General features: G+C 40.2%; 3 protein-coding genes across 3 annotated transcripts; all 3 read right to left on the bottom strand.

Moving 5' to 3' along the window:
• Positions 1-12420: 12420 nt before the first annotated feature.
• Positions 12421-13378, bottom strand: LOC306866840 (C-C motif chemokine 22-like). Its single transcript, XM_079412225.1, has 3 exons — positions 13237-13378; positions 12929-13052; positions 12421-12820 (listed from the first exon to the last, which is right to left on the bottom strand). The coding sequence occupies exons 1-3, from the start codon at positions 13298-13300 to the stop codon at positions 12571-12573; spliced, it is 438 nt and encodes a 145-aa protein (XP_079268351.1). The 5' UTR covers positions 13301-13378; the 3' UTR covers positions 12421-12570.
• A 7527-nt stretch (positions 13379-20905) lies between these two features.
• On the bottom strand, positions 20906-21987 carry LOC306866319 (C-C motif chemokine 22-like). The gene is made up of 3 exons (XM_079411421.1): positions 21791-21987; positions 21483-21606; positions 20906-21374 (listed from the first exon to the last, which is right to left on the bottom strand). The coding sequence occupies exons 1-3, from the start codon at positions 21852-21854 to the stop codon at positions 21044-21046; spliced, it is 519 nt and encodes a 172-aa protein (XP_079267547.1). The 5' UTR covers positions 21855-21987; the 3' UTR covers positions 20906-21043.
• A 2195-nt stretch (positions 21988-24182) lies between these two features.
• On the bottom strand, positions 24183-24880 carry LOC306867078 (monocyte chemotactic protein 1B-like). Its single transcript, XM_079412566.1, has 3 exons — positions 24782-24880; positions 24453-24576; positions 24183-24343 (listed from the first exon to the last, which is right to left on the bottom strand). Exons 1-3 carry the CDS (start codon positions 24843-24845, stop codon positions 24247-24249), a joined length of 285 nt encoding a protein of 94 aa, XP_079268692.1. The 5' UTR covers positions 24846-24880; the 3' UTR covers positions 24183-24246.
• Positions 24881-25127: the final 247 nt, after the last annotated feature.

The following is a 25127-nucleotide window of genomic DNA, read 5'->3' as shown; positions in this document are numbered from 1 at the left end:
AAAAATATTTACATTTAAATGTCTAGGTCACCAGATCAAGACACTGTATATTAAATACATCAACAGATTTTTTATGTCTTGTAAGAGCAGGTCCACCATGATGTTGATCTTTCATAATAATTCTTCCTTTTTTCATTAAATGTTGGATTGTATCTGTCTTATAATACACAATATGTACCATTATATAATATTAATAGTATTCAATTTTATATTTATATATATATATATAGTATTTTTTTTTTTATTAGATCATATAAAACAACGATAGTAAATGTTCTGGCTCTTTCATAAATTAAAGTATGTCATCCTCAGAAGTAAAAGGAATAATTCAGTTAAAATAAACTTTCTGCCATTGTGAAGTTGTGAACTGGTTGGTCCATGATGTAAAAAAAAAAAAAAACTTTTTCCTGTGCGAAATCACACACACACACACACACACTTTATATATATATATATATAAATAAATATAATATGTATACAGACACACACACACGCACACACACACAAATATTTAAAAAAGCACGAGATAACAGATATGAAAAGGAAAAAGGGGGACTATTTTTTTATAGATTATAATCTGTAATGTAGGCCACGTCTGTCCTCTAGTGGAATTATCAAATGGTAATTGCAATGTGTCCTATATATCATAACAAAAGGCTATTCTTTTTCCTTAAGAATAGTAATGTTACAATCTGACAAACATTTTTCATAAAATAGACCTCATACATAAAATAAATATATATTTTCTTTTTAAGAAATTTACTTGGAGACAACATTGTGCATCAATGGAAATATAAAACAAAGACATTTTAATAAATAAAATTACAAATTTACATGCAATATTCTCTATTAGTTATAATAAAACAGCTTATAAAAATTGACAGAAAAGTAAGCTATTGATAATGATGAGATCAACATGTTTACATACACATAACTCTCTGAAATGTTACAATAGCAAGTATATTTTAAAAAAATTATCTTATACTGTATACAGATGTGTGTGTGTGTGTGTATCTGTGTAGAAATTTAGAAAATGTATATCAAGTTTCATTTTCATTTAACTTTCAAGCATGTTTCTTGTCCAAGTACTTAATGGCCTGCTGGACCCACTTTTTTTTAGGGTTTGTACAGAATTGTTTCTTCTGAACTTTATCCTCAGGAACTGTTACAAATCTAGAGCACATTACAGACAAAAGCATTAAAACTACATGAATGTGAAGTAAATGCTAAAGATAATATAAGTGCACAAGTGTACAATATGAGTGTACATTCAAACATATCGAGAGGATACTCACACAATGCGTTTGAGGGGGCAACTGCTGCTTGTCCAGGAATAAGACTCCAGCCGTTTCAGAGGTATTCTGACACTCATTTCATTAAAGCAGCAGATACTGTCTGCCAACTCTTCTGCTAAAGGATCTGAAAAAAAGATTTTTAAAATACAGAGTAAATAAGAGTTATTCAGAAAGAGAAAATAGAAAAAAAATGAAGTTTACTTTTGAAAAGTTTAAATCTGGAGCATGAAATGCTTTACATTCTGTGCCAGAGAACAAATATGATAGAAGCAGACACTTACTAGCTGAGGTCAGTTGCAGAGCACAGCACAGCATCAGAAACAGTGATGAAGTCTTCATGAAGGTCTTCATTCTCCAGAGACAGAGAGAAGGTGCGAGTATGTGGTGAACTGCTAGCAGTCCATTATATAGTGCTGGTGAATTAGTTTTCATGTTGAAAGAAAGCCCCCTAGCTGATTCTCTGAACCAGTGTCACAGCCTTTTCTACGTACAAAACAGCACTGTCTTTGAACCTTCTTCCTCTTTATGTGGAGGTGGTTTTAAAAGTGCTAAAATAATGCATATGAAGTAAATACTCTGCTTCTGTCCACAAAAGTCTTCCTATTAAAATCCTACAGTTGCTTTAAAATCAGCCTATTGCTCTGCTGTGAATCCTTTTCATTTATTAGCATCTGTTTGGATTTAAGTGCATGCTTTGTGTTTAACTTTAATTCTAATATATGCATTATATTACTTTGACTGCAACACCATATAAATCTGTTGCTATTTCAAATATGCATTGCATAGTTTAATGGACTGCTATTTATTTAATCTGACAGTGGAGATGATAGTAGACTTCTGGAGGAACCCCCCTGCACTCCCCCCACTCACCATCATAGACAGCACTGTGGCTGCAGTAGAGTCATTCAGATTCCTGCACCACCATCTCCCAGGACCTGAAGTGGGACATTCACATTGACTCTATTGTGAAAAAGGCCCAGCAGAGGCTGTATTTGCTCCGCCAGCTGAGGAAGTTCAACCTGCCACAGGAGCTGCTGAAACAGTTCTACTCTGCCATCATCGAGTCTGTCCTCTGTTCATCTATAACTGTTTGGTTTGGTTCAGCTACCAAAACAGACATCAGAAGACTACGACGGACAGTCAGGACTGCTGAGAGGATTATCGGTGCCCCTCTACCCAACCTCCAAGATCTTTATATCTCCAGAGTGAGGAAATGGGCTAAGAAAGTCACTCTAGACCCCTCACACCCAGCTCACTCTCTCTTTGAACTGTTGCCCTCTGGCCGGCGCTACAGATCACTGAGCACCAAAACAGCCTGACACAAGAATAGTTTTTTCCCCCCAAGCCATATCCCACCTGAACAACACATAACACACCCCAGTACTGTACATCTGTAAACAACTCATCAAACCTTCATCCGTACATAGGACATATGCACATTCACAGTTCTGTCTATGGACATTTTTCTTTTCTGTATATTTAAATTTTTATTACTGTTGTTATTTATAATTTATTGTCTATTCTCTTCATTATTAGTGTTTTTATTACTTTAATTATATGTTGTCTGCACTATGATTGTACTTTTGCACTGAAAGCTCCTAACACCAAGACAAATTCATTGTGTGTGTAAACACACTTGCCAATAAAGCTCTTTCTAGTTCTGATTCTGATTCTATTGTCCTTTTTTGATTAAGGATTTCATTGTTTTGGCCATGATGGTCTAAACAAGCCATACTAGCGACCAGAAATGTTGCAGTTTCAAAAATTGGCCTGGTTTTGTTAGTTTGTAATTAAGGTTTGTAATAAAGGACCTAGATGAAAGTGTTGTATTATGATGCAGATTGTACATAATGACCATAACAGATCAATCACTATTTTTCATTCTTGAAATATGAGCTGACTGGGAAAACAACGGTTATGTAAGATTATGTATTAATATCACCATCAGAAGACACCTTTAGAATAATTTGAAATAATTTTAATGTCCGCAAAACACTACAATACCACTTCAAATATAAATATACTGAAAACTTTGGACAATAAAACAAAGGAAATCTTAACATATGGCAACTTCTATATACAATATTATTTATGTTAATATAAGCAATAAAGTTAATAATAATAATAAAGTTAATATATAGTAAATAAAGTTTAAATCAGATCCTTAAGGGTTATCACTGACATACAGATCATAAGTTCAACACATTTTATTAATATACATTACAACATTTCCATGTTAATACTGAAGTTTTATTTTACAACTGTACTCATATATGCGGGTGTGTGTGTGTGTGTGTATCTGTGTAGGTGAAGAAAATTTAATTTACTTGAATTTGAAGCACTTTTCTTGTCTATGTAGTTTATGGCCTGCTGGACCCAGTTATATTCAGGGCTCACACAGATTTGTGTCTTCTTAGGAAGTATTACAAACCTACAGCAAATTACAGTAAAAAGCATTAAAACTAAATGAATGTGAGTAAACACTAAATGTTAGCAGCAATATACTATACGTGAACATCTAAAAATATATAGGGGATACTCACACAATGTGTTTGAATGAAAGGGAAACTGCTGCCTTTCCACACTCTAAAAAAGGCTGGGTAAATATTGGACAGAATACATGCTGGGTTGTTTTCAACCAACAGTTAAATGTTTAACCCAACCTTCTAAGCAGTAACCCAACTGCTGGGTCTAAACAACCCAATCGCTGGGTCCGTCCATAATTTACTTTGTTGTATTTAACCTATTATTTTTTTTAGAGTGATAAGACTCCAGCCGTTTCAGAGGTATTCTGATATTGAGTTCATTAAAGCAGCAGATACGGTTTGCCATCTCAAATGCATAAGGATCTGAAAAAGTGAAGGGTTCACTAGTAAAATGTGGTTCAACACATTCTATAATTATATCCAGAGATAAAGAACTTAAAACTGTTTTATGTAAATGAAAATTGTCCTCTACAACTATAATAAGGTGTGTGGATAGGTGGAGGATGGAAGAACTGGTTGCTAGGATGAACATGGAATTTGAGGGGTGATATTTTGAGACAGGCAGGGGATCAGTGGGCTGGATTGTTGGTATGAGGTAGGTAGGGGGGAGTAAAGGAGGGTCGATTTTTGAGAGTTGCTTGTCTTGTCACACCAGCTCTGTTAATGAGGAGACAGAAACAAAAAACATTTAAAAGGAGATTATTGTAGTTTAAAAGTTGAAACACTATCATTTTGGCTATATGTTGCATTTTCAATGAAGAATCTCACGTTTTTGTCTTTATCCAAAACTCTCACAAAATTGACTTTTAGGTGTCATAACCCTGAGGGAAAAAGTCCACATTTAAAATGTTTGTTTAAAGTTCTTGCATGAAATACAGTATGTGTTAATGAAGTGAAGTGTTATATTACTACAGTGTCAGCCTAGCATATTACATTGGCCTATTCTGTGGAACAGGAAATTTGCATTGCATCTTACTATTAAAATATATTCACCAGAGATTTCATCAGTTTTTATTCTTCAGGTTTTTAACATATGCCAACAAGTACAGAGCAAGTAATAGTTATCCAATATTTTCAGAAAGAATTGATTAATTATCAAAATGAAGGGAGAAGTGTGAATATGGAGCCTTTGCTTTACAACCAAAAAAGTGATGGAAGCAGACACTCACCAGCTGAAGTAAAATGTAGAACACTGCACAGTATCAGAAACAGTAATGAAGTCTTCATAAAGGTCCTCATTCTAGATATACGTCAAGAGAAGAATATGTGGTGAATTGTCAGCAGCCCGGCAAAGAGAGATGAATTGGCTTTCGTGTTGAACGAAATTCCCTTCTTGATTCTCTGAGCCAGTAACACAATCTTTTCGTAGAAAAGTAGAAAGCATTCATTTCTGAACCCTCTATATCCTCTTTATTTGGCGTAGCTCATAGGTGCTAAAAACGCATTAGAGAAAATGCAGCTCATTGCATTTGACACAGGAAATACCCTACTTCTATAACAAAATAGACACTTTATAAAAAGGCCTAGTGGTCTGTTGGTGAACCCGAGTATTGTTCATTCATTAGCGTCTTTAACTTTTAACATAACACGTTTGATGAAAGTGAAAGTGATTCTAAGAAAGTGAATTGTGTGAAGTGCATGGTGTTCCAGCTACACCTTGAAAGGAAATGAAAATGATTTCTATTTTCTGTAGAGTTTGAAGATCTCAGAGCTGATGTGTCCAGAATAACATCTGAGCACCTTTTTATATACACCTTCTCAGGGGCGTTATTATTTTTGAGGTGGCACGAGTTTGGGGTTGGGTCATCATGTGACACACAGCAGCCACAACAGCACTTATGTTTTATTTATTTTTTCCTTTTTATTCAAAACATTCCCAAACGCATTAACTATATCATGAAATGTCTCGATTCTCACCTTTATAGATTATGTTAGTTGATTTAGTGGGCGATGGTCAAAGTAACCTAACAATGTAATCTATTAACTATATGCATAATAACCAGTGTTGGGCAGTAACTAGTTACCAGTAACTTAGGCACAAACCACAAACAACAAGCCATGTGCTCAAACAAACACACAGTGACATCTGGTGGCCAATCAGGGCACACCAGCAGGACCGTGACACAACCCTCTCTTTAAGGAGCAGATTCCAGATGCTCCACACACTAAAACTGAAATCAAAATGTCTAGGAGGGAGGTGGGCCAGAGGCGGATCAGGGGGAGGGATGGTGGGCCAGGCCCGTGTAGCGGCAGAGGGCCTGGAGAGACCTCTGTGCCAGGGTACCAGGGTGGTGCCGACAGAGCAGGAGGCCAAGGCGGGGACGGCAGATTAGGAGGATTGTGAGAAGACACCGCCACTGCCTCAGGAGCTTTGTGTGCGGACAATGCCGCCTTGAGGAAATCATGAGTGGGCACCGCCGCTTCGGAAGCCTTGTGAGCGGGCACCGCCGCCTCGGGAAGACCACGAGCAGACCACGCTGCTCGCACCGACATCAGCGGGGGATCCTGCACGCTGTGCATCAGCCCGAGACGCTCCAGAAACGGACACAATTACTGGGTGCGGCAGACGAGGTCTCTGACACCCCTTGGATCGCAGCTTTGTCGGCCCTCACTAGGGGCACTGCAGTTTCGGTGAGCACTGCCTGAGGCACACCAGCCATCCTAGCTGGGGAACGTGCCAGGAACTCCACAAATTCACCAAATGTCAGGTGGTCCAGCCCCCTCATCCTCCACCTGTTGAGGGGCTCCTCAAGGACACTATTAAAGAGGTCCTTGAGGGCTGCATCATTGTACCCCAAACCCTCTTCTGCACCACCGAACCTCAGGGCAAACTTTCTCATGTCAGTGCTCTGCTGACGAAGGGAGCTCAGGGCCTGAAACTGGAGGATGCGTTGGTGGAGGGGGTTGCTGACGTTAGAGGCGGTGGATGGTGTGAGCCCATTCTCCGCTGAGTCCTCATTTGGCTGTTTCGTTCTGTCACAGCTCTGGAAGAGAGATGAGGCGAGGACTCAAGTGCAGGAGAATGGTCCTTCTTTTAATAATAAAATGAAACAAAAATGAACAAAAACCACCCCGAGGGGAAAAAACAGGCATGTCGGCAGAGATGGCAAACACACACAGCGTCAAACATCTGACATGAAACAACGAAACAGCACAGGATTGCAGACACCAGGAGAATAAATGGGGAGACAAACGAGGAGGAAACAGGTGAAGTCACTGAAACAATAATGAGATAACAAGGAGGGCGGGGTCAGACAATAGACAGGAGAGCACATGGCACAAACCACAAACAACAAGCCATGTGCTCAAACAAACACACAGTGACATCTGGTGGCCAATCAGGGCACACCAGCAGGACCGTGACAATTACACTAGCAATATATTCTGTGGAACAAACAATTCGGATTGTATCCTACCAGTTTTTATTCTTCAGGTTTTAAATACAGAGCAAGTAATAGTTATCCAATTTTTTCAGAAAGAAAAAAAAACAGCTAAAATCTGATTTGATTATTAAAATGAAGGGAAAAGTGTGAATATGGAGCCTTTGCTTTACAACCAAAAATGTGACACCAGCTGAAGTAAAATGCAGAACACTGAACAGTATCAGAAACAGTAATGAAGTCTTCATAAAGGTCCTCATTCTCCAGGTATACGTCAAGAGAAGAATATGTGGTGAATTGTCAGCAGCCCGGCAAACAGAGATAAATTAGTTTCCCCTTGTTGATTCTCTGAGCCAGTAATACAATCTTTTCGTAGAAAAGTAGAAAGCATTCATCTCTGAACCCTCTATTTCCTCTTTATTTGGCGTAGCTGTTAGGTGCTAAAAATACATTAAAGAAAATGCAGCTCATTGCATTTGACACAGGAAATACCATATCAAAATAGGCACTTTAAAAAAGGCCTAGTGGTCTGTTGGTGAACCCGAGTATTGTTCATTCGTTAGCATCTTTAACTTTTAACATAAAACGTTTGATGAAAGTGAAAGTGTTTCTAAGAAAGTGAATCGTGTGAAGTGCATGGTGTTCCAGCTACACCTTGAAAGGAAATGAAAATGATTTCTATTTTTATCCACTTACAGTTTTACAAAGGATATGCGAGTTTGTCACATAAATGTAGCCAAAAACAAACAACCCCAGTGACAGAGTTGACATAAAAACCTAGATCATTTCACGGTCTTACAGGCAGCTTAATCCATGTCAAAGTAGCGGTTTCAGTTAAAATTTTGGCCATATACTCAAAAGTACTAATATTAATTTTGAATTGCACCTTGACATCTGGGTCCGAGATGCTGAGATTCTCATTGGCTGGTATGTACCTTTAGGAAAATAAAATATTACTAATTAATATATATTGGAAAACCTGCTTTTGTCAGTTTGTAATTTGAAGTATCGTATTATGATGCAGATTGTACATTATGACCACAACAGATCAATCGCTATGTTTGAAATACACAATACATTTTTTTTTTAAATACCCAACACAGCATTAATTAATTCTCAAAAATGAGCTGGAAAAAAATGCTCACTATTTGAATCAGCTAAGATGGAAGATTACATATTATTATGAAAGATCTCCATCAGAAGACAACTTTAGAAATCCACTTTTATTATAAAAAAAGACATGTTAAAGTCCATAAAACACAACAATACAACTTCACGTTTATTTAAATACAGAAAACTGCTTTTGATGCAGCTGGTGTACAATGTAATACAATTTAAACAAATGAAATATTAATAATAACATTTATTCTAATAAAAGCATGATAAATAATCTATCTACAGAAATGAGTAGTGCTTAGAGTCTTTGCTGTAGTAGCTGTTGTTGTTCTGCTGTTCACTTTTGCAATATGGCTGTTCACCCAGCTGGTGTTTGGATCTATACAGAACTTCCTTCCAGCAGCTGTCCGAAACCTGGGGCCAAAAACCATCAAAACAACTAGTAAGTAAAAGATTTTACTAAATGGACTCATTCAGTTTGGCTCTGAAAATCTTTAGGGGACACTTACACAATAGCTGACATGGGACAGTTGCTTCTGGTCCAGTAAAAAGACACCACCAGGTTCAGAGGAATTTTCGTTTTTTATAAAACTTGAAACAGCATGTTGATCGTACTTCAAGTGCATTAGGTGTAGCTGACGCTGATAGGTCAGTTATGAGTTATGACGGCCGTATTGCAATTTTAGGGATTAATGTTTATATTGTTTGTCTTTGATTTCACGATTTAAGTGTGTATCTTTGTGTGTGTCTTAATTTCCTAATTTTGTTGGTATTGTACTTTATTTTGCTGTATTCTCAGTTTGACTAAAATGAATGTCACATGACCCTTCCTGATTAATTTAACCTGGAAGTATTTGTATAAATTGAATGGCGAGATGTGAATTCAGAGACATATGTTAGAGCTCCTTACCATTCTACTGCTGGTTATCAGGCCAACACGGTAAAAGAGTGAATGGTTGTATATTTCTTTATTTGCGTTGATGTCCTTCGAATTGTTGTGTGTAAAACTATTTCTTTGTGTTTGTTTGCATGTAGTTTTCACGGTGTTCCATATCAGGAAAATAAAACATATGGACATCAGTATCTTGGAAGCGTGGACTGTTTAATGATCAGCGAGTAGCTACATTAGGAGCTGAAAGAATTTAATACGTATTAGAACTAGTGTCAAAATGTCAAAAAGTTTACCTTTCAAAAAAAGTAAACGTAATATACATTTATTTATTACACATTTAGCATTTAAATAGATGCATGGACATAAAATGTTGACGGAATTAATAGATTGAATTAAACACTGTCAAATGTTTCCTGAAATGAACTGCATTGTAATGGTACAATTAACTTGAGTGGTCATTGCATTGAAGTACATAATGTCAAATCACTACCCACCACTTGAATAGAGCAGAACAGCACCAGCAGCAACAGAGACATCAGGGTCCTCATTCTTCAGGAGTATCTGCTCACACAATATCTGGTCTAAACATGTGTACTGAATGATTTGCTTGGTCCCTGTTATATAGTGAAGGAGAAGACATTCACAGAACTTTGAAGCAACACTGAATGAGGATCCATATCTGTTCGCTTTTTTGTGTCTGGTACTTTTCTTTATGGTAAAAATGTTTTTTCCTGAAAAGACAGACCATCTTGCTAGACATAAAATAGGGAGGGAATATAATTTGATAATATATTTTGGTAGTTTAATTTGGTATATGTTCATATATATTCAAATAATAATACAATTGACGCAAACTCACTGTTGTTCCAAACCTGTGTGAGATTCTTTCTTCTGTGGAATTCAAAAGGACATATTATTAATAAATGAATGAATTAATGAAAGTGATTAATGATGGTGATCAGTAGTCACTGCATAAACTGTTCAGACTAGTCTATTATAATTTTTTCTTTAAGATGGGTCATAACATTTTAAGTCACTCACATAAAAATATACATTGGTCTAATTTGAATCAGAAAAGTAGGACTGATTGCTGAAAATGTACTCCCCCCTCAGGTCATCCAAGATTTATGTGTTTATTTCTTGAATTTTAGCATTACATCGCTTGCTTACCAGTGGACCCTCTGCAGTGAATGAGTGCTGTCAAAATGAGAGTTCAAGCAGCTGATTTTGATGTTTTTATCAGCTGTTTGGACTCTCATTCTGACGGCACCCATTCACTGCAGAGGATCGATTGGTGAGCAAGTGATGTAATACTAAATTTCTCAAAATCTGTTGTGAGGAGCAAACAAACTCATTTACATCTTGGATGGTCTGAGGATGAGAAAATGTTCAGCAAATTAAAATTTTTGAGTGAACTGTTCCTTTAAAGACACTGCCATGGTCATGGTCGTTAACTTTGTAAGAAAATAGCATCTTGAACATTCAGCAATTCATTTCGCGCTCCGCAGAGGAAAAGTGAGTAAACGATCACAACATTTTTATTTTTAGGTGGATTATCCTTTTAAAGAAAACATGTGAATATTTTACAAGGGTAAGTATTCTGAGAAGACATTTCAGAGCATGCACAGAATAACTTAATTAGTCTACTGAGTATAAGAGATATTTAAAGAGCTATTCAAGTAAATGCATTACTGAGGACCAACATATGATGAAATGACTCAATTGAACCGTTTCTTTTTCACATCCTCTTTCTACTTCTGTTTGATTTCTGCTCAGTGTTATAAGGATGGATACAATTTACAGTTTCTTTCAATTTGTCTTACTCAGCATTAACTGTGTCTGAATATTTCACAGGGGCAAATATTCGGAGAAAGAGAGATGCAGGGCCTACGTCTCAGATATTGCATTGCAATGTGATCTCATGAGAATTTGTATGTATTTTCGTAAAATGGTTCAACAGAACGTACATTTTCTTACGTTTGCAATAGACACAGAAACGTACAATACTGATGTATTTACAGCATCTAAACATCCAATACTGACATATTGACAACACCTAAAACGTAAATCCTATTTACGTATGAATTACTTTACAGACTTACAAATGAATCCTTATGAATATTCAGTTGTTGTACCAATGGCATTGTTTTCATCTGCATTTATTAGCCTATAAGAAAAATACTCGTTTATTTAATATGAAATGATAACATTTCGTTTTGTTCTGTGTGAGTCCTGCTGCTTGTTTGAAAAAATACACAATGTTAAATAAGACTACACTTTAAACCCTTAAAAAGAATAACATTTCTGCAATCGTTTAACCCCTTAACATTGACCTTAATCGTTTTAAACTTGACTTTCCTCCACTGCTTTATCTCAGATAGTATTTTTGTCCATAACAGTTTTTCTTCACATTTCTATTTTGCAGCCCTTACAAAAATTAACCATGGTTTTACTGTAGTAAAACTGTTGTATCAAGGATGTTTTTTGGCATATTGATTATCATTATAACCACAGTTTTACTACAAATACAGTATGGTTATAGTGTAGCAAAACCATGGTTAATTTGCGGTTACCGAGGTTTAATTATAGCAACCATAGGTTTTTGGTTTATTTGTAATAAAACCATGCTTAATTTTCGTAAGGGAGACAAGCATTATTTCTCCAAATAAGGTAGTTACACCATCATATGAAGCCTTTAGACTTTCTTAATCTGAAAACAAACGTTGTACCCACACAGTTTTTAGATGCTGCACTAAGAAAGAAGTAGATTTATTGTGAATTGAATTAACACTGTTTTCACTATGTGTGGTTTTAAAATCCCCCACTCTGCATTTTGTATTGCATCTCATTTGCACATTTGTATTGTAATGCGCTGCAACAGTCAGAATGAACATTTTGCTCGAGACTGGCCTTGATAGTCTCATTTAAGTGTGAATTTTAAGCACTGAACATGAAACCTCAATTGCATGATGTTTTTTTACAGTAATAAAACATGTACAGTCATATAAATTACTAGTATCTAATGATTAGTTGGTTAAGTGTCTCTGTTGTCTATAAGAAATGGCTATCGATATGGATGCAGGGCACTGCAGTTATTTTTATATTTATTGGATTTGTTATATTTATTTATTATTAATTTTTTTTATTAACCATCTATCTTTACTACTGTCTTTAAAATAAAAATGTTTCAATAGAATGTAAACACAAAGATTTCAAAATACACAAAATGAAAAAAAAAATCACTGCATTATGATATTTATATCATTTATATTTTATTATAACAGCTGGATTCATTCACATAAATTATTTTGTAGAAAAAAAAAATATATGTATTTATATACACATCAGAAATATGGTACAATATGAAATGCAGAGATCAAATAGAAACAGTGTGGCTTCTTTTAGACTGGAAGGCTCTGAGTCTTTGCTGTAGCAGCAGTTGTCGATGCAGCAGTTGATTCAGTTGATGTTGTTTCTGTAGCAGTAGATTCTGTAGCAGTTGTTTTTGTAGCAGTAGATTCTGTAGCAGTTCTTGTTGCAGGGTTAGCTTCTGTAGCAGTTCTTGTTCTTTTCTGCACTTTATCAACATGGTGGCTCACCCAGTGGGTCTCTGGATCAACACAGAACTCTTTCCCTGCAATTGTCTTAAATCTGAAGGGAAAAACACAAACATGATTTAAGTCAAACACTTCAGAAGAGTGTCTTATTGAGGTTTATTTTATAGTTTGAAAATGAAATAATAGCTAAGATGACACTCACACAATAGCATGTTTGCGACAGCTGCTGCTGGTCCAGTAGTAAGACACCACCCGATTCACAGGAATCATCATATTACTGAACTCTCCACAGCAGACTGATTTGGCCGCATTAATAGCTTCAGTCGCTGAAATATGAAGATATGCAAAATATCAAAAATCTGTATTCATGCAAAAAAGTTTTCAAGAAGATTATTAGATGTTATATCAATATTTTTAAGTCATAAAATGCAACAAATTAAACTAACACTTCCATAAATATTCTGAAAACAATACATTTTGTCTTAATTCAAAATAGAAAAGAGCCCTCACCTCTTGAAGTCATCTGCTCAGAGCAGAAGATCACCAGGAACAGCACAGACAGCAGGCTTCTCATTCTTCAAGATGTTTCTTCACAATCACAGAAAGAATCTGTAGAAGTTCTAGAGCTTGAAGATCTCAGAGCTGATGTGTCCAGAATAATGTCTGAACACCTTCTTATATACATAGTCAGAGACATATTCCTCATAAAGACATTCATGTAAACCCATTTCTGAGTATCAACATTGTAGAATGTGAGTTATTTTTAGCTTTTAATTTTCCTCATCCTTCTGCTTTGTCGCTCATGTAAAAAAGTGGAAGGTACTTTTCTTTCATATTCACTGAAAATGTGTTTCAGGAAAACAACACACAACTTCCCTTTTTCAGATCTGACATGTTCAGCGCTAAATGTGATCATTAAATCTCAATTGTTCTTTAATAAAATATTAGATGCTAAACTTTGACTCTTTGCTCAAACGTAAACCCAAAGACATTGACTGAGTGGTTCAGGTGTGTTTTAGCTTGAAGATCTCAGAGCTGTTGTGTCCAGAATAATGTCTGAGCAGCTTCTAATATACATGGTAGGAGATGTATTCCTATAATGGCATTCATGTAAATCCATTTTTGAGTATCAATATTGCAGAATGAGAGCTGTTTTTAGCTCTTTCTTTCCGTCATCTTTTTTCTGTTTTGTCATTAATGTGAAAATGTGCCAAGTACTTTTGTTTCAGATTCACTGAAAACATGCTCCAGGAACACAACACAACTTCCTCTTTTTCAGACCTGTCAAGCTCAGCATTAAATGAACTAAGTCTGAATATTTTAATGATCAATTCTGAATTCTGCTGTCAATATCAGGTGCTAAACCTTCACCCCTTATTCACATATAAACCCAAAGACCTTGATTAACTGGTTCAGGTTTTTAATGAAATCACTAAACATAAGATGTTGGACCAAGAACCCCTGCTCTAAGAAAACAAAACCACTTCTTGTCTGTAGTGACACTTGTTGGTCTGATAGAGAAGTTAGAATAATTCAACCACCAGTTAAACTGACTCACAGAATTAAAATATGCAAATAACGACAGGAAAAAGACAGCTTTTCATTTGCAGTTAGTGACAAAAATGTTGTGATCAACTTAAAGATTTCCATTCACTATGAAATGTTATTTTGAGTCTGACTAAAATAAAAATTTGTCTTCTAACCCTAATGGCACGCTTACATTTTAGACTAACTGAAATCATACAAGTCTGATTTTTACAGTACATAACTAGATGTGGCTGTGGGCCTGTGGACCACTCTGAAGTAGTATTAGAGATAGAGTGAATTTAGTGGGTGCTTTTGGCATTTTTCAGACTTGGGAAAGTATTGTGCACTTACTTCCGGTGGCATGCACAAGTTCTCATGAGGCCAAGTGTGAGTATCGCAGGCCCTCTAGATCAGCATAGACGTGTATTTTTCATTTGTTTGTTATTTATTTTTTTACCAATTATTGAAGTATCTACCTTTAATATTGACTTTAAAATAAAAAACTAATAAAATGTATAGCAGAGGATAAATATGTTACTACATGGGGGTAATTTTATTGTTTATATTTTGTGGGATATCTTAACCCAAACACATAAATCACTTCATTAAAAACGTCTCAGGTTACGTATGTAACCATGGTTCCCTGAAGGGAACGAGACGCTGCGTCGAAAACGCATATGGGAACGCCTTCAGCGTGACCAGGCTCTGAATATGATGTGTAATCAGTCAAACAAGGGCGAGGCGTCACGGGCGGGGTGACGTCACGACCAGGAAGCATATAAGCACGTGCGGCGGAGCCGGCTTCAGCTTCAAGTCATGAAGCAAGCGCTGGCAGGGATGCCGGAAGTGTGGCAACGCGACGCAGCGTCTCGTTCCCTTCAGGGAACCATGGTTACATACATAACCTGAGACGTTCCCTTCCAGGAACTTCGAGCTGCGTCGAAAACGCATATGGGAACGAGATACCAACGCCGCCAGACTGACAAGTCCCTGCCTGGTGTCAGGACGAAAGGACAGAGGAGCCGGGAGTGGCTCGGATGTCGAGGTCATAGAAACTAACGAAAGTCAGGGGCGTGGACCACCCAGCTGCGTTGCAGATGTCCTGCATGGAACACCTGCCCAGAAGGCCTCGGAGGCCGCCACACCTCGGGTTGAGTGCGCTCTGACTCCCACCGGCGGGGGGAGCTCAGAGGCCTCGTATGCCAAAGCCATGGCACCCACAATCCACCTACTAAGAGGAGGGCTTCGTAGCAGGAAGACCCCTCTTAGGCGGACCATAGCACACGGGCAGCTGGTCCGCTTTCTCCACAGGGAGGACCTGTGGATGTATGCGTCTAGTGCTCGCACTGGACACATACGGTTGTGCTTCTCCTGGTCTGGCTCCCCGAAGGGATGAGGACAGAAGGCCTGCAGTACGACCGGCTGTGGAACGACCGATGGGACCTTCGGAACATACCCCACGCGGGGGTAGAGGAATACTTTCGCCAAACCGGGCGCAAAGTGAATAGAGGCCGTAGTCAGGGCCTGAAGGTCACTCACCCTCCTCAGAGAGGTGATAGCCAATAAGAAAACGGTCTTGATAGTGAGGAGTCTCTCAGTTATCTCCTGAATGGGCTCGAAAGGTGCATTGCACAGAGCCTCCAGAACCACAGCTAGATCCCACGTAGGGACGAGATCGTACCGGAGGCCTCAGCCTCAGCGCACCGCGGAGGAAACGTGTAACCAGGGGGTGTCTACCCACTGACTGGCCACCGGTAAGGGCGTGGTATGACGAAATAGCTGCCACGTAGACCTTAACAGTGTAATGGGTTACCCCTGCGGAGAAACGGGCCTGCAGGAACTCCAGTACTGCACCAACGGGGCAGTTGACTGGGTCGAGCTGGCGGTCCCCGCACCAAGAAGTGAAGAGCCTCCACTTCAAGGCGTACAGTTTCCGCGTAGAGGGAGCTCTGGATTGGAGGATGGTCTTGACAACCTCGGTTGACAGACCGGAAGCTATGAGCTGTGCCCCCTCAGGGGTCACACCAACAGCTTCCATCACTCCGGGCGAGGGTGCACCTCGGTGCCCCCGGCCTGTGAGAGGAGGTCCCTCCTGACGGGCACTTCCCACGGAGTGCCGTCGAGGAGGGATATCAGGTCCGAGAACCATACTCGGCCCGGCCAGAACGGTGCTACTAACAGTAGACTGACCTCGTCCCGGCGCACTCTCGCCAGAACTCCAGGGAGCAGAGCGATCGGGGGGAAGGCGTACAGACGGAGCCTCGGCCACGTCTGTACCATAGCGTCCAGTCCCGGAGGAGCTGGAGGGGTCAGCGAGAACCAGAGAGGACATTGTGCTGACTCTTGAGTCTCAAAGAGGTCCACCTGTGCCTGGCCAAAAACCTTCCACATCTGCTTCACCCCTCAGGGTGAAGGATCCATACCCCGGGCCTCGGCCCCTGTCTCGACAGGACGCCTGCTCCCACATAAAGATGCCCAGGAATGTGCACAGCTCTCAGTGATAGGAGCTTGCCCTGGGACCACACAAGGATCTGGTGTGCCAGCTTATACAAGGGCACGACCGCAGACCTCCTTGGTGGTTGATGTAAGAGACCACTGCCGTGCTGTCGGTGTGCACCAGCACGTGGTGATCTCTCAGGTCTGGGAGGAAGTGCTTGAGTGCACGGAACACCGCTAACATCTCTAGCCGATTGATATGCCACGTCAGGTGGCAACCTCTCCACAGACCGCGGGCAGGGTGGCCACTCATGACCGCACCCCAACCGGTGAGGGAAGCGTCCGTCGCTAGCGAGACGCGGCGACAAGGAGCTCCCAACACCGGGCCCTGGGACAAGCACCAAGGATTCCTCCACATGTTGAAGGCACGGACACAACGGCGTGACACTTTGACAGCGCGGAGTGAGTTTCCCCTCAGGGAGACCCCCTTGGTCTTGAGCCACCACTGTAGGGGTCTCATGTACAGCAGGCCAGAAGGTATCACGCTGGACGCAGCTGCCATGAGCCCCAGCAGTCTCTGAAACTGCTTGACAGTGAGTGACTGGCCTTCTCGCACTCTCCTGACTGTAGTAAGGATCGACTCGATCCGAGCAGGGGACAATCGTGCCTGCATCGTGGTCGAATCCCACACCACGCCTAGATAAGTGATTCTCAGAACCGGAGAAAGCACACTTTTCTTGGCGTTCAGTCTCAACCCCAGTTCTTTCATGTGGGCGAGAACGACATCTCGATGCCGAACCGCCAACCGCTCTGATTGAGCGAGGATCAACCAATCGTCGATATAATTGAGTATGCGGATGCCCTGAAGCCGCAACGGGGCCAGTGCCGCATCCACACACTTGGTGAAAGTGCGGGGTGAAAGTGCTAGGCCGAAGGGAAGAACCCGATATTGGTACGCTTTGCCCCCAAAGGCGAACCTCAGGAACTTCCTGTGAGAAGGAAGGATGGAAACATGGAAATATGCGTCTTTGAGATCTATCGTGACAAACCAGTCCTCGGACCTGATTTGAGTCACGACCTGCTTGATAGTAAGCATCCTGAACTTCAGCTTTCTGACTGAGCGGTTCAGTAGACGCAGATCCAGTATGGGCCTCAGCCCTCCATCCTTCTTCGGAACAATGAAGTACCGGCTGTAGAAACCGGACTGGGTCTCGTGAGGAGGAACCAACTCGATGGCTTCCTTCCTCAGCAGAGTACCACTTCCTGTTCCAAAACCAGAGCCTGCCCGGGGCAGACCGCAGTCATAACAACCCCGCAGAACGGCGGGGGTGGCCCGCCGAACTGAATACGATAGCCTTTCGCTACGGTCTGCAGGACCCAAGGAGACACATTCGGCAGCCGCTGCCAGGCTGTCAAATGCTCTACTAAGGGAATCAGTCTCTCGAGACTGACCTCTGGCGCAGCCAGACCGCTGTCTTGAAGCGGCGCACCGGCAGGAGACACGCAATCTGGCGGCTGAGGCGAGTTTCTCGGCTCCGCACTGCCGGGCGGACAAACCTGAGAAATATACTCGCTGGGACTGGCTGTGCCCTGGAACAGCGGCAGGGTCAGCAGACAAGTCCCTGGAGGCCACCGAGGGGAGACGGTCACCGTGTGCCACGGTGTAAGCCGCTCCACCCCAGTAGGGGTCGTCCTCCGTAGTCCTGGGGCTCACCCGTCAGGACCTCTGAACGAACCAGACCCTGCAAGGCAGGACCCAAAGAGACACATTCGGCAGCTCGCTGCCCAATGATCTTCTAAGGGAATCAGTCTCTCGAGACTGACCTCTGGGTTCAGAGAAGCGGCCAGACCGCTGTCTCGATGCGGCGCACCGGAATGAGATGCGTAATCTGGCGGCTAAGGCGAGTTTCTCGGCTCCGCGCTGCCGGGCGGACAAACCTGAGAAATATACTCGCTGGGACCGGCTGTGCCCTGGAACAGCGGCAGGGTCAGCAGACAAGTCCCTGGAGGGCACCGAGGTGAAGTGGTCACCGAGTGCGGCGGTGCAAGCCACTCCACCCCAGTAGGGGTCGCCCTCCGCGGTCCTGGGGCTCGCCCGTCAGGACCTTTTGCGCGAGGAGCTGGTATGCGGAGGAGGCTGCGCCCGCCCAGCAGCCACCTGAGTTTAGAGAGCGTGCATACCCTCTGCCCACCAAAGATGTTGTAAGCAGAGCAGGAGCCTTCAAAGGCGATGCCGTGGAGGGAGACAGATAGCTCGCAAGCGTCTGTTCAACCCGCGGCATCATCGCCGCATACCCGCGCTCATTCAGTTCCCGCGGGAACGACTGGCCGGGACGAAAGAATTTCACCCGCGATCTCGACACCTCGGTGAGGAGATCGGGGAAAACGGAAGGCTCCTGTGTAGAAGTAGCTCTCTGGGGCGAGAGAGGCGGCGAAACCTCGTCAACGCTCGTCACATCAACCTCCTCGGAGGACGCAGCGTCAAGCCCTCGTCTCGGGGGAAGAGACCGCTTCCGAACCGAGACGGGGCGCCAGATCAGGCGCGGGAGGAGATAGGGACATGCCCGTCTGACTCTCGCCAGCCAGATCAGCCTTTTTCTCTTTTTCTTTTTTTTTTTCTCTCCGCAAGCCCCGCGAGCGCAGCCGCCGCTCTGCCTTTTTTTCTGATTTAAAGGCAGAAGCGGGACCGGCTTTATTCATTTTATGCTTGTGCAAACACTGCAGCTTACAAAGCTTTCATAGTTATATCATATTGGGGTGACAGAGGCGGCGAAACCTCGTGAACGCTTGTCACATCAACCTCCTCAGAGGAAGAGAGACGAAGCATTGAGCCCTCGTCTCGGGGGAAGAGACAGCTTCCACACCGAGAGATGGGGCGCCAGATCTGGCTGATACGGGAGGAGATAGGGGCATGCCCGTCTCACACTCGCCAGTCAGATCAGCCTGCGAGCCCCACGAGTGCAGCCGCCGCTCTGCCTCGGCAGCAGCGGGACCGGCACCGCGTGGGGAGCTCGCGAAGGCTCCCTTCTCGAAGAGAGCCCTCCGAGTGCGGAGACCGATTTTGCGTGCTCCGCACCCAGGCAGACCACGCGCAAATCGTGTGTCCTCGCTCATGATATAGCGAGGGCAAGGATGCACACACGACTCAAAACATGGTCTGAAAGCTTCACCCCTGAGCTTGCCCTTGGCTTTGGCATGATACTGAATGCTTTCCACTTAAAACTAGGACAAACAACAGTAAATAAGACTGACACACACAGAGCGCTTCGCTGAATGACAAAAAAGCTGAAGCCGGCTCCGCCGCACGTGCTTATATGCTTCCTGGTCGTGACGTCACCCCGCCCGTGACGCCTAGCCCTTGTTTGACTGATTACACATCATATTCAGAGCCTGGTCACGCTGAAGGCGTTCCCATATGCGTTTTCGACGCAGCTCGAAGTTCCTGGAAGGGAATGTCCAATACACTTTAGAAATTGAGCAAGGATTGAATATTTTTTTAGACTGTTGATCTGCTGTTCATTTCAGCAACATATCTGTTCACCCAGCTGGCCTCTGGATCTACAAAAAAATAAATATTTAGTATAAAATTTAAAAAAATGAAACATTCTATATATATATATATTTATTTATTTTTTTTATTTTTATTTTTTTTATTTTTTTTTGAATGAGACTTTGCGGTTTGAAAAATGTTTGATGACACTCACACAATAGCCTGTCTAGGATAGCAGCTGCGGGTCTGGTAAGATTCATTCATTCATTCATTCAGTCAAGTATATTTTGGTCAAGATCAGACTCACTAATCTCACATTTGAGGATCAATTTTAAACACTCAACACGAAACCTCAATTGCATCAGAGTAACAAACCAGTTTTCTTCACTTTGTATTTGATCCATATCAGATTGCAATAAAATGATTTATTAATGAGGAGGTGATTCTGAATAAACACCTGTAAAAACAAAGAACAAACAAAAAACATGTGTGTACATGTCTTTTTGAAACATTTACAGTCATATAAATTAATTGTATGTTACGAGGATTTGCACAAATCTCTCTTGTCTACAAGAAACTTAACAATGGAATAGATTTGATTGTTTTGTATCACACATATACATGTTCTACTGACCTTTAAATAAAACTAAAATAAGTTTAAATACAGTCTAAATAAAGACTAAATACTAAATTTATAAAAGGAGAAAAAAAATTACATGACGATAATTTTATCATTAATTTATATTTTATTAAAAAAGCTGGATCCATTTACATACATTATTTGTAGAATATATATTCATATACACATCAGAAATATGGTACAATATGAAATGCAGCGATCAAATAGAAACAGTGTGGCTTCTTTTAGACTGGAAGGCTCTGAGTCTTTGCTGTTGTCGATGCAGCAGTTGATTCAGTTGATGTTGTTTCTGTAGCAGTAGATTCTGTAGCAGTTGTTTTTGTAGCAGTAGATCCTGTAGCAGTAGATTCTGTAGCAGTAGATTCTGTAGCAGTAGATCCTGTAGCAGTAGATTCTGTAGCAGTAGATTCTGTAGCAGTTGTTTTTGTAGCAGTTCTTGTTGCAGGGTTAGCTTCTGTAGCAGTTCTTGTTCTTTTCTGCACTTTATCAACATGGTGGCTCACCCAGTGGGTCTCTGGATCAACACAGAACTCTTTCCCTGCAATTGTCTTAAATCTGAAGGGAAAAACACAAACATGATTTAAGTCAAACACTTCAGAAGAGTGTCTTATTGAGGTTTATTTTATAGTTTGAAAATGAAATAATAGCTAAGATGACACTCACACAATAGCATGTTTGGGACAGGTGCTGCTGGTCCAGTAGTAAGACACCACCATCTTCACAGGAATCTTCACATTACTGAACTTTACACAGCAGACTGATTTGGCCGCATTAATAGCTTTAGTCGCTGAAATATGAAGATATGCAAAATATCAAAAATCTGTACTCATGCAAAAAAGTTTTCAAGAAGATTATAAGATGTTATATCAATATTTTTAAGTCATCAAATGCAACAAATGAAACTAACACTTCCATAAATATTCTGAAAACAATACATTTTGTCTTAATTCAAAATAGAAAAGAGCCCTCACCTCTTGAAGTCATCTGCTCAGAGCAGAAGATCACCAGGAACAGCACAGACAGCAGGCTTCTCATTCTTCAAGATGTTTCTTCACAATCACAGAAAGAATCTGTAGAAGTTCTAGAGCTTGAAGATCTCAGAGCTGATGTGTCCAGAATAATGTCTGAACACCTTCTTATATACATAGTCAGAGACATATTCCTCATAAAGACATTCATGTAAACCCATTTCTGAGTATCAACATTGTAGAATGTGAGTTATTTTTAGCTTTTAATTTTCCTCATCCTTCTGCTTTGTCGCTCATGTAAAAAAGTGGAAGGTACTTTTCTTTCATATTCACTGAAAATGTGTTTCAGGAAAACAACACACAACTTCCCTTTTTCAGGCCTGACATGTTCAGCGCTAAATGTGATCATTAAATCTCAATTGTTCTTTAATAAAATATTAGATGCTAAACTTTGACTCTTTGCTCAAACGTAAACCCAAAGACATTGACTGAGTGGTTCAGGTGTGTTTTAGCTTGAAGATCTCAGAGCTGTTGTGTCCAGAATAATGTCTGAGCAGCTTCTAATATACATGGTAGGAGATGTATTCCTATAATGGCATTCATGTAAATCCATTTTTGAGTATCAATATTGCAGAATGAGAGCTGTTTTTAGCTCTTTCTTTCCGTCATCTTTTTTCTGTTTTGTCATTAATGTGAAAATGTGCCAAGTACTTTTGTTTCAGATTCACTGAAAACATGCTCCAGGAACACAACACAACTTCCTCTTTTTCAGACCTGTCAAGCTCAGCATTAAATGAACTAAGTCTGAATATTTTAATGATCAATTCTGAATTCTGCTGTCAATATCAGGTGCTAAACCTTCACCCCTTATTCACATATAAACCCAAAGACCTTGATTAACTGGTTCAGGTTTTTAATGAAATCACTAAACATAAGATGTTGGACCAAGAACCCCTGCTCTAAGAAAACAAAACCACTTCTTGTCTGTAGTGACACTTGTTGGTCTGATAGAGAAGTTAGAATAATTAAACCACCAGTTAAACTGACTCACAGAATTAAAATATGCAAATAACGACAGGAAAAAGACAGCTTTTCATTTGCAGTTAGTGACAAAAATGTTGTGATCAACTTAAAGATTTCCATTCACTATGAAATGTTATTTTGAGTCTTGGGAAAGTATTGTGCACTTACTTCCGGTGGCATGCACAAGTTCTCATGAGGCCAAGTGTGAGTATCGCAGGCCCTCTAGATCAGTATAGACGTGTATTTTTCATTTGTTTTTTTTTTTTTTTTTTACCAATTATTGAAGTATCTACCTGGGGGAAGTCGTGGCCTAAACTCACTTTTATTAATCTTTAGGGGTGCTTAGCCCTCAATGAGGAAAAGAAGCAAATATCCTCCAATTACTGTCTCTGAAGAGATCATAGCCTGAGAGGTGCCTCTTTGTAAATCAGGACCACTATGTTACTATATTAAGCATAAGGCCTATGACAAACACACTCCGGCATCACTTTCTGTACCAGAAACACAAAATAACAATTTTATGCTTGTATAAAAATATACTCTGAATAGACTATATGGATATTCTACTTTGAGAAATGACACTAATATTACCACACAAATACCTCCAACAACCTTCTACAGCTTCTCAAATACCCAATTTTTAAAAGACATTGTGGCTCTACTGTATAGTGGGCCAATTTAAATGAATTTTGATTGGAACTGTATTTGCTTTTATGTGAGAAACAGACACAAAACCTTGCAAACAGTGAAACAGAAACAGCAGTAGAGCTTTTTACAGCCTTGAAAAGATGACCATTAACATTACCAGTTACCAATAGAAGACCGCTTTTCATATTCATATGTTGACATTAGTGCATATTTGCAGTTTAAACTTATATCTAGTTACTCTGTGGTTTGGGTCTCTTATAGGCCTATAAAATAATGAAGCATAGTTGCTTGAAAAGGCCATTCGATTTCCAGTTTGCTACTTCTCTGACTGTGATTTGGATATCAATAAAATAAAAGAAACAAATTATGAGCTTGAAAATGTTGTCTGAGCACCTTTGTGTGATAATGAGTGTCTTTCTGTGAAGGCGCAAAACCTGTTTAAATCCGGCAGTTTGTGACATCAGCAGAAAAAAGCAAGAATTTTTAGCATGGTTTTATCATCATTTATCATCTACTTTAATACTGTATTATCTATAATACTGACTGAGATATTTAAAACAGATGATTTGTTTCATGATGATAAACATTTTAATAAAATGTAAAATGCAAAAGAGAATAAAAACATTACTACATTATGATAATTTTATCACTGATATTTTATTAAACAACTGAACCAATCACATAAATTATTCTGTAAATAAACTATTTTATATACACATTGGAAATAACACAAGGTTTGAATATACAATATGAAATGCACAGTTCAAAGAGAAACAGTGTAGCTTCTTTTAGACTGTTTTTCTGCGGTCCACTTTAGCAACATGGTGGCTCACCCAGGGGGTCTCTGGGTCAATGCAGTACTCTCTCCCTGCTTGTGTCTTAAATCTGATGGGAAAGACACAAAAATAAGATTTAGATCAAAGTTTTTTAATGAAGTGTCTCATACAAATTGAATTTTACAATTTGAAAATTAGATAATGTTGATGATACTCACACAATAGCCCGTTTGGGACAGGTGCTGCTGGTCCAGTAGTAAGACACCACCATCTTCACAGGAATCTTCACATCACTGAACTCTCCACAGCAGACTGATTTGGCCGCATTAACAGCTTCAGAAGCTGAAATATGAAGATATGCAAAATATCAAAAATCCGTATTCATGCAAAAAAAAAAAAAATCATAAGAAAAAAGTTTTCAAGAAGATTATAAAATGTTATATCAACATTTTTAAATCACCAAATGCAACAAATGAAACTAAAACTTCCATAAATATTCTGAAAACAATACTTTTTGTCTTAATTCAAAATGGAAAAGAGCCCTCACCGCTTGAAGTCATCTGCTCAGAGCAGAAGATCACCAGGAACAGCACAGACAGCAGGCTTCTCATTCTTCAAGATGTTTCTTCACAATCACAGAAAGAATCTGTAGAAGTTCTAGAGCTTGAAGATCTCAGAGCTGATGTGTCCAGAATAATGTCTGAACACCTTCTTATATACATAGTCAGAGACATATTCCTCATAAAGACATTCGTGTAAATCCATTTCTGAGTATCAACATTGTTTTTAGCTTTTTCTATTCCTCATCCGTTTTCTGCTTTGTTGCTCATGTGAAAATGTGGCAAATGCTTCTCTTTCAGATTCACTGAAAATGTGCTTCAGGAAAACAACAC

Source organism: Barbus barbus (assembly GCF_936440315.1).
Source record: "Barbus barbus genome assembly, chromosome: 48".
Taxonomy (NCBI): domain Eukaryota; kingdom Metazoa; phylum Chordata; class Actinopteri; order Cypriniformes; family Cyprinidae; genus Barbus; species Barbus barbus.
This window is presented reverse-complemented; position numbering and strand designations above follow the sequence as displayed.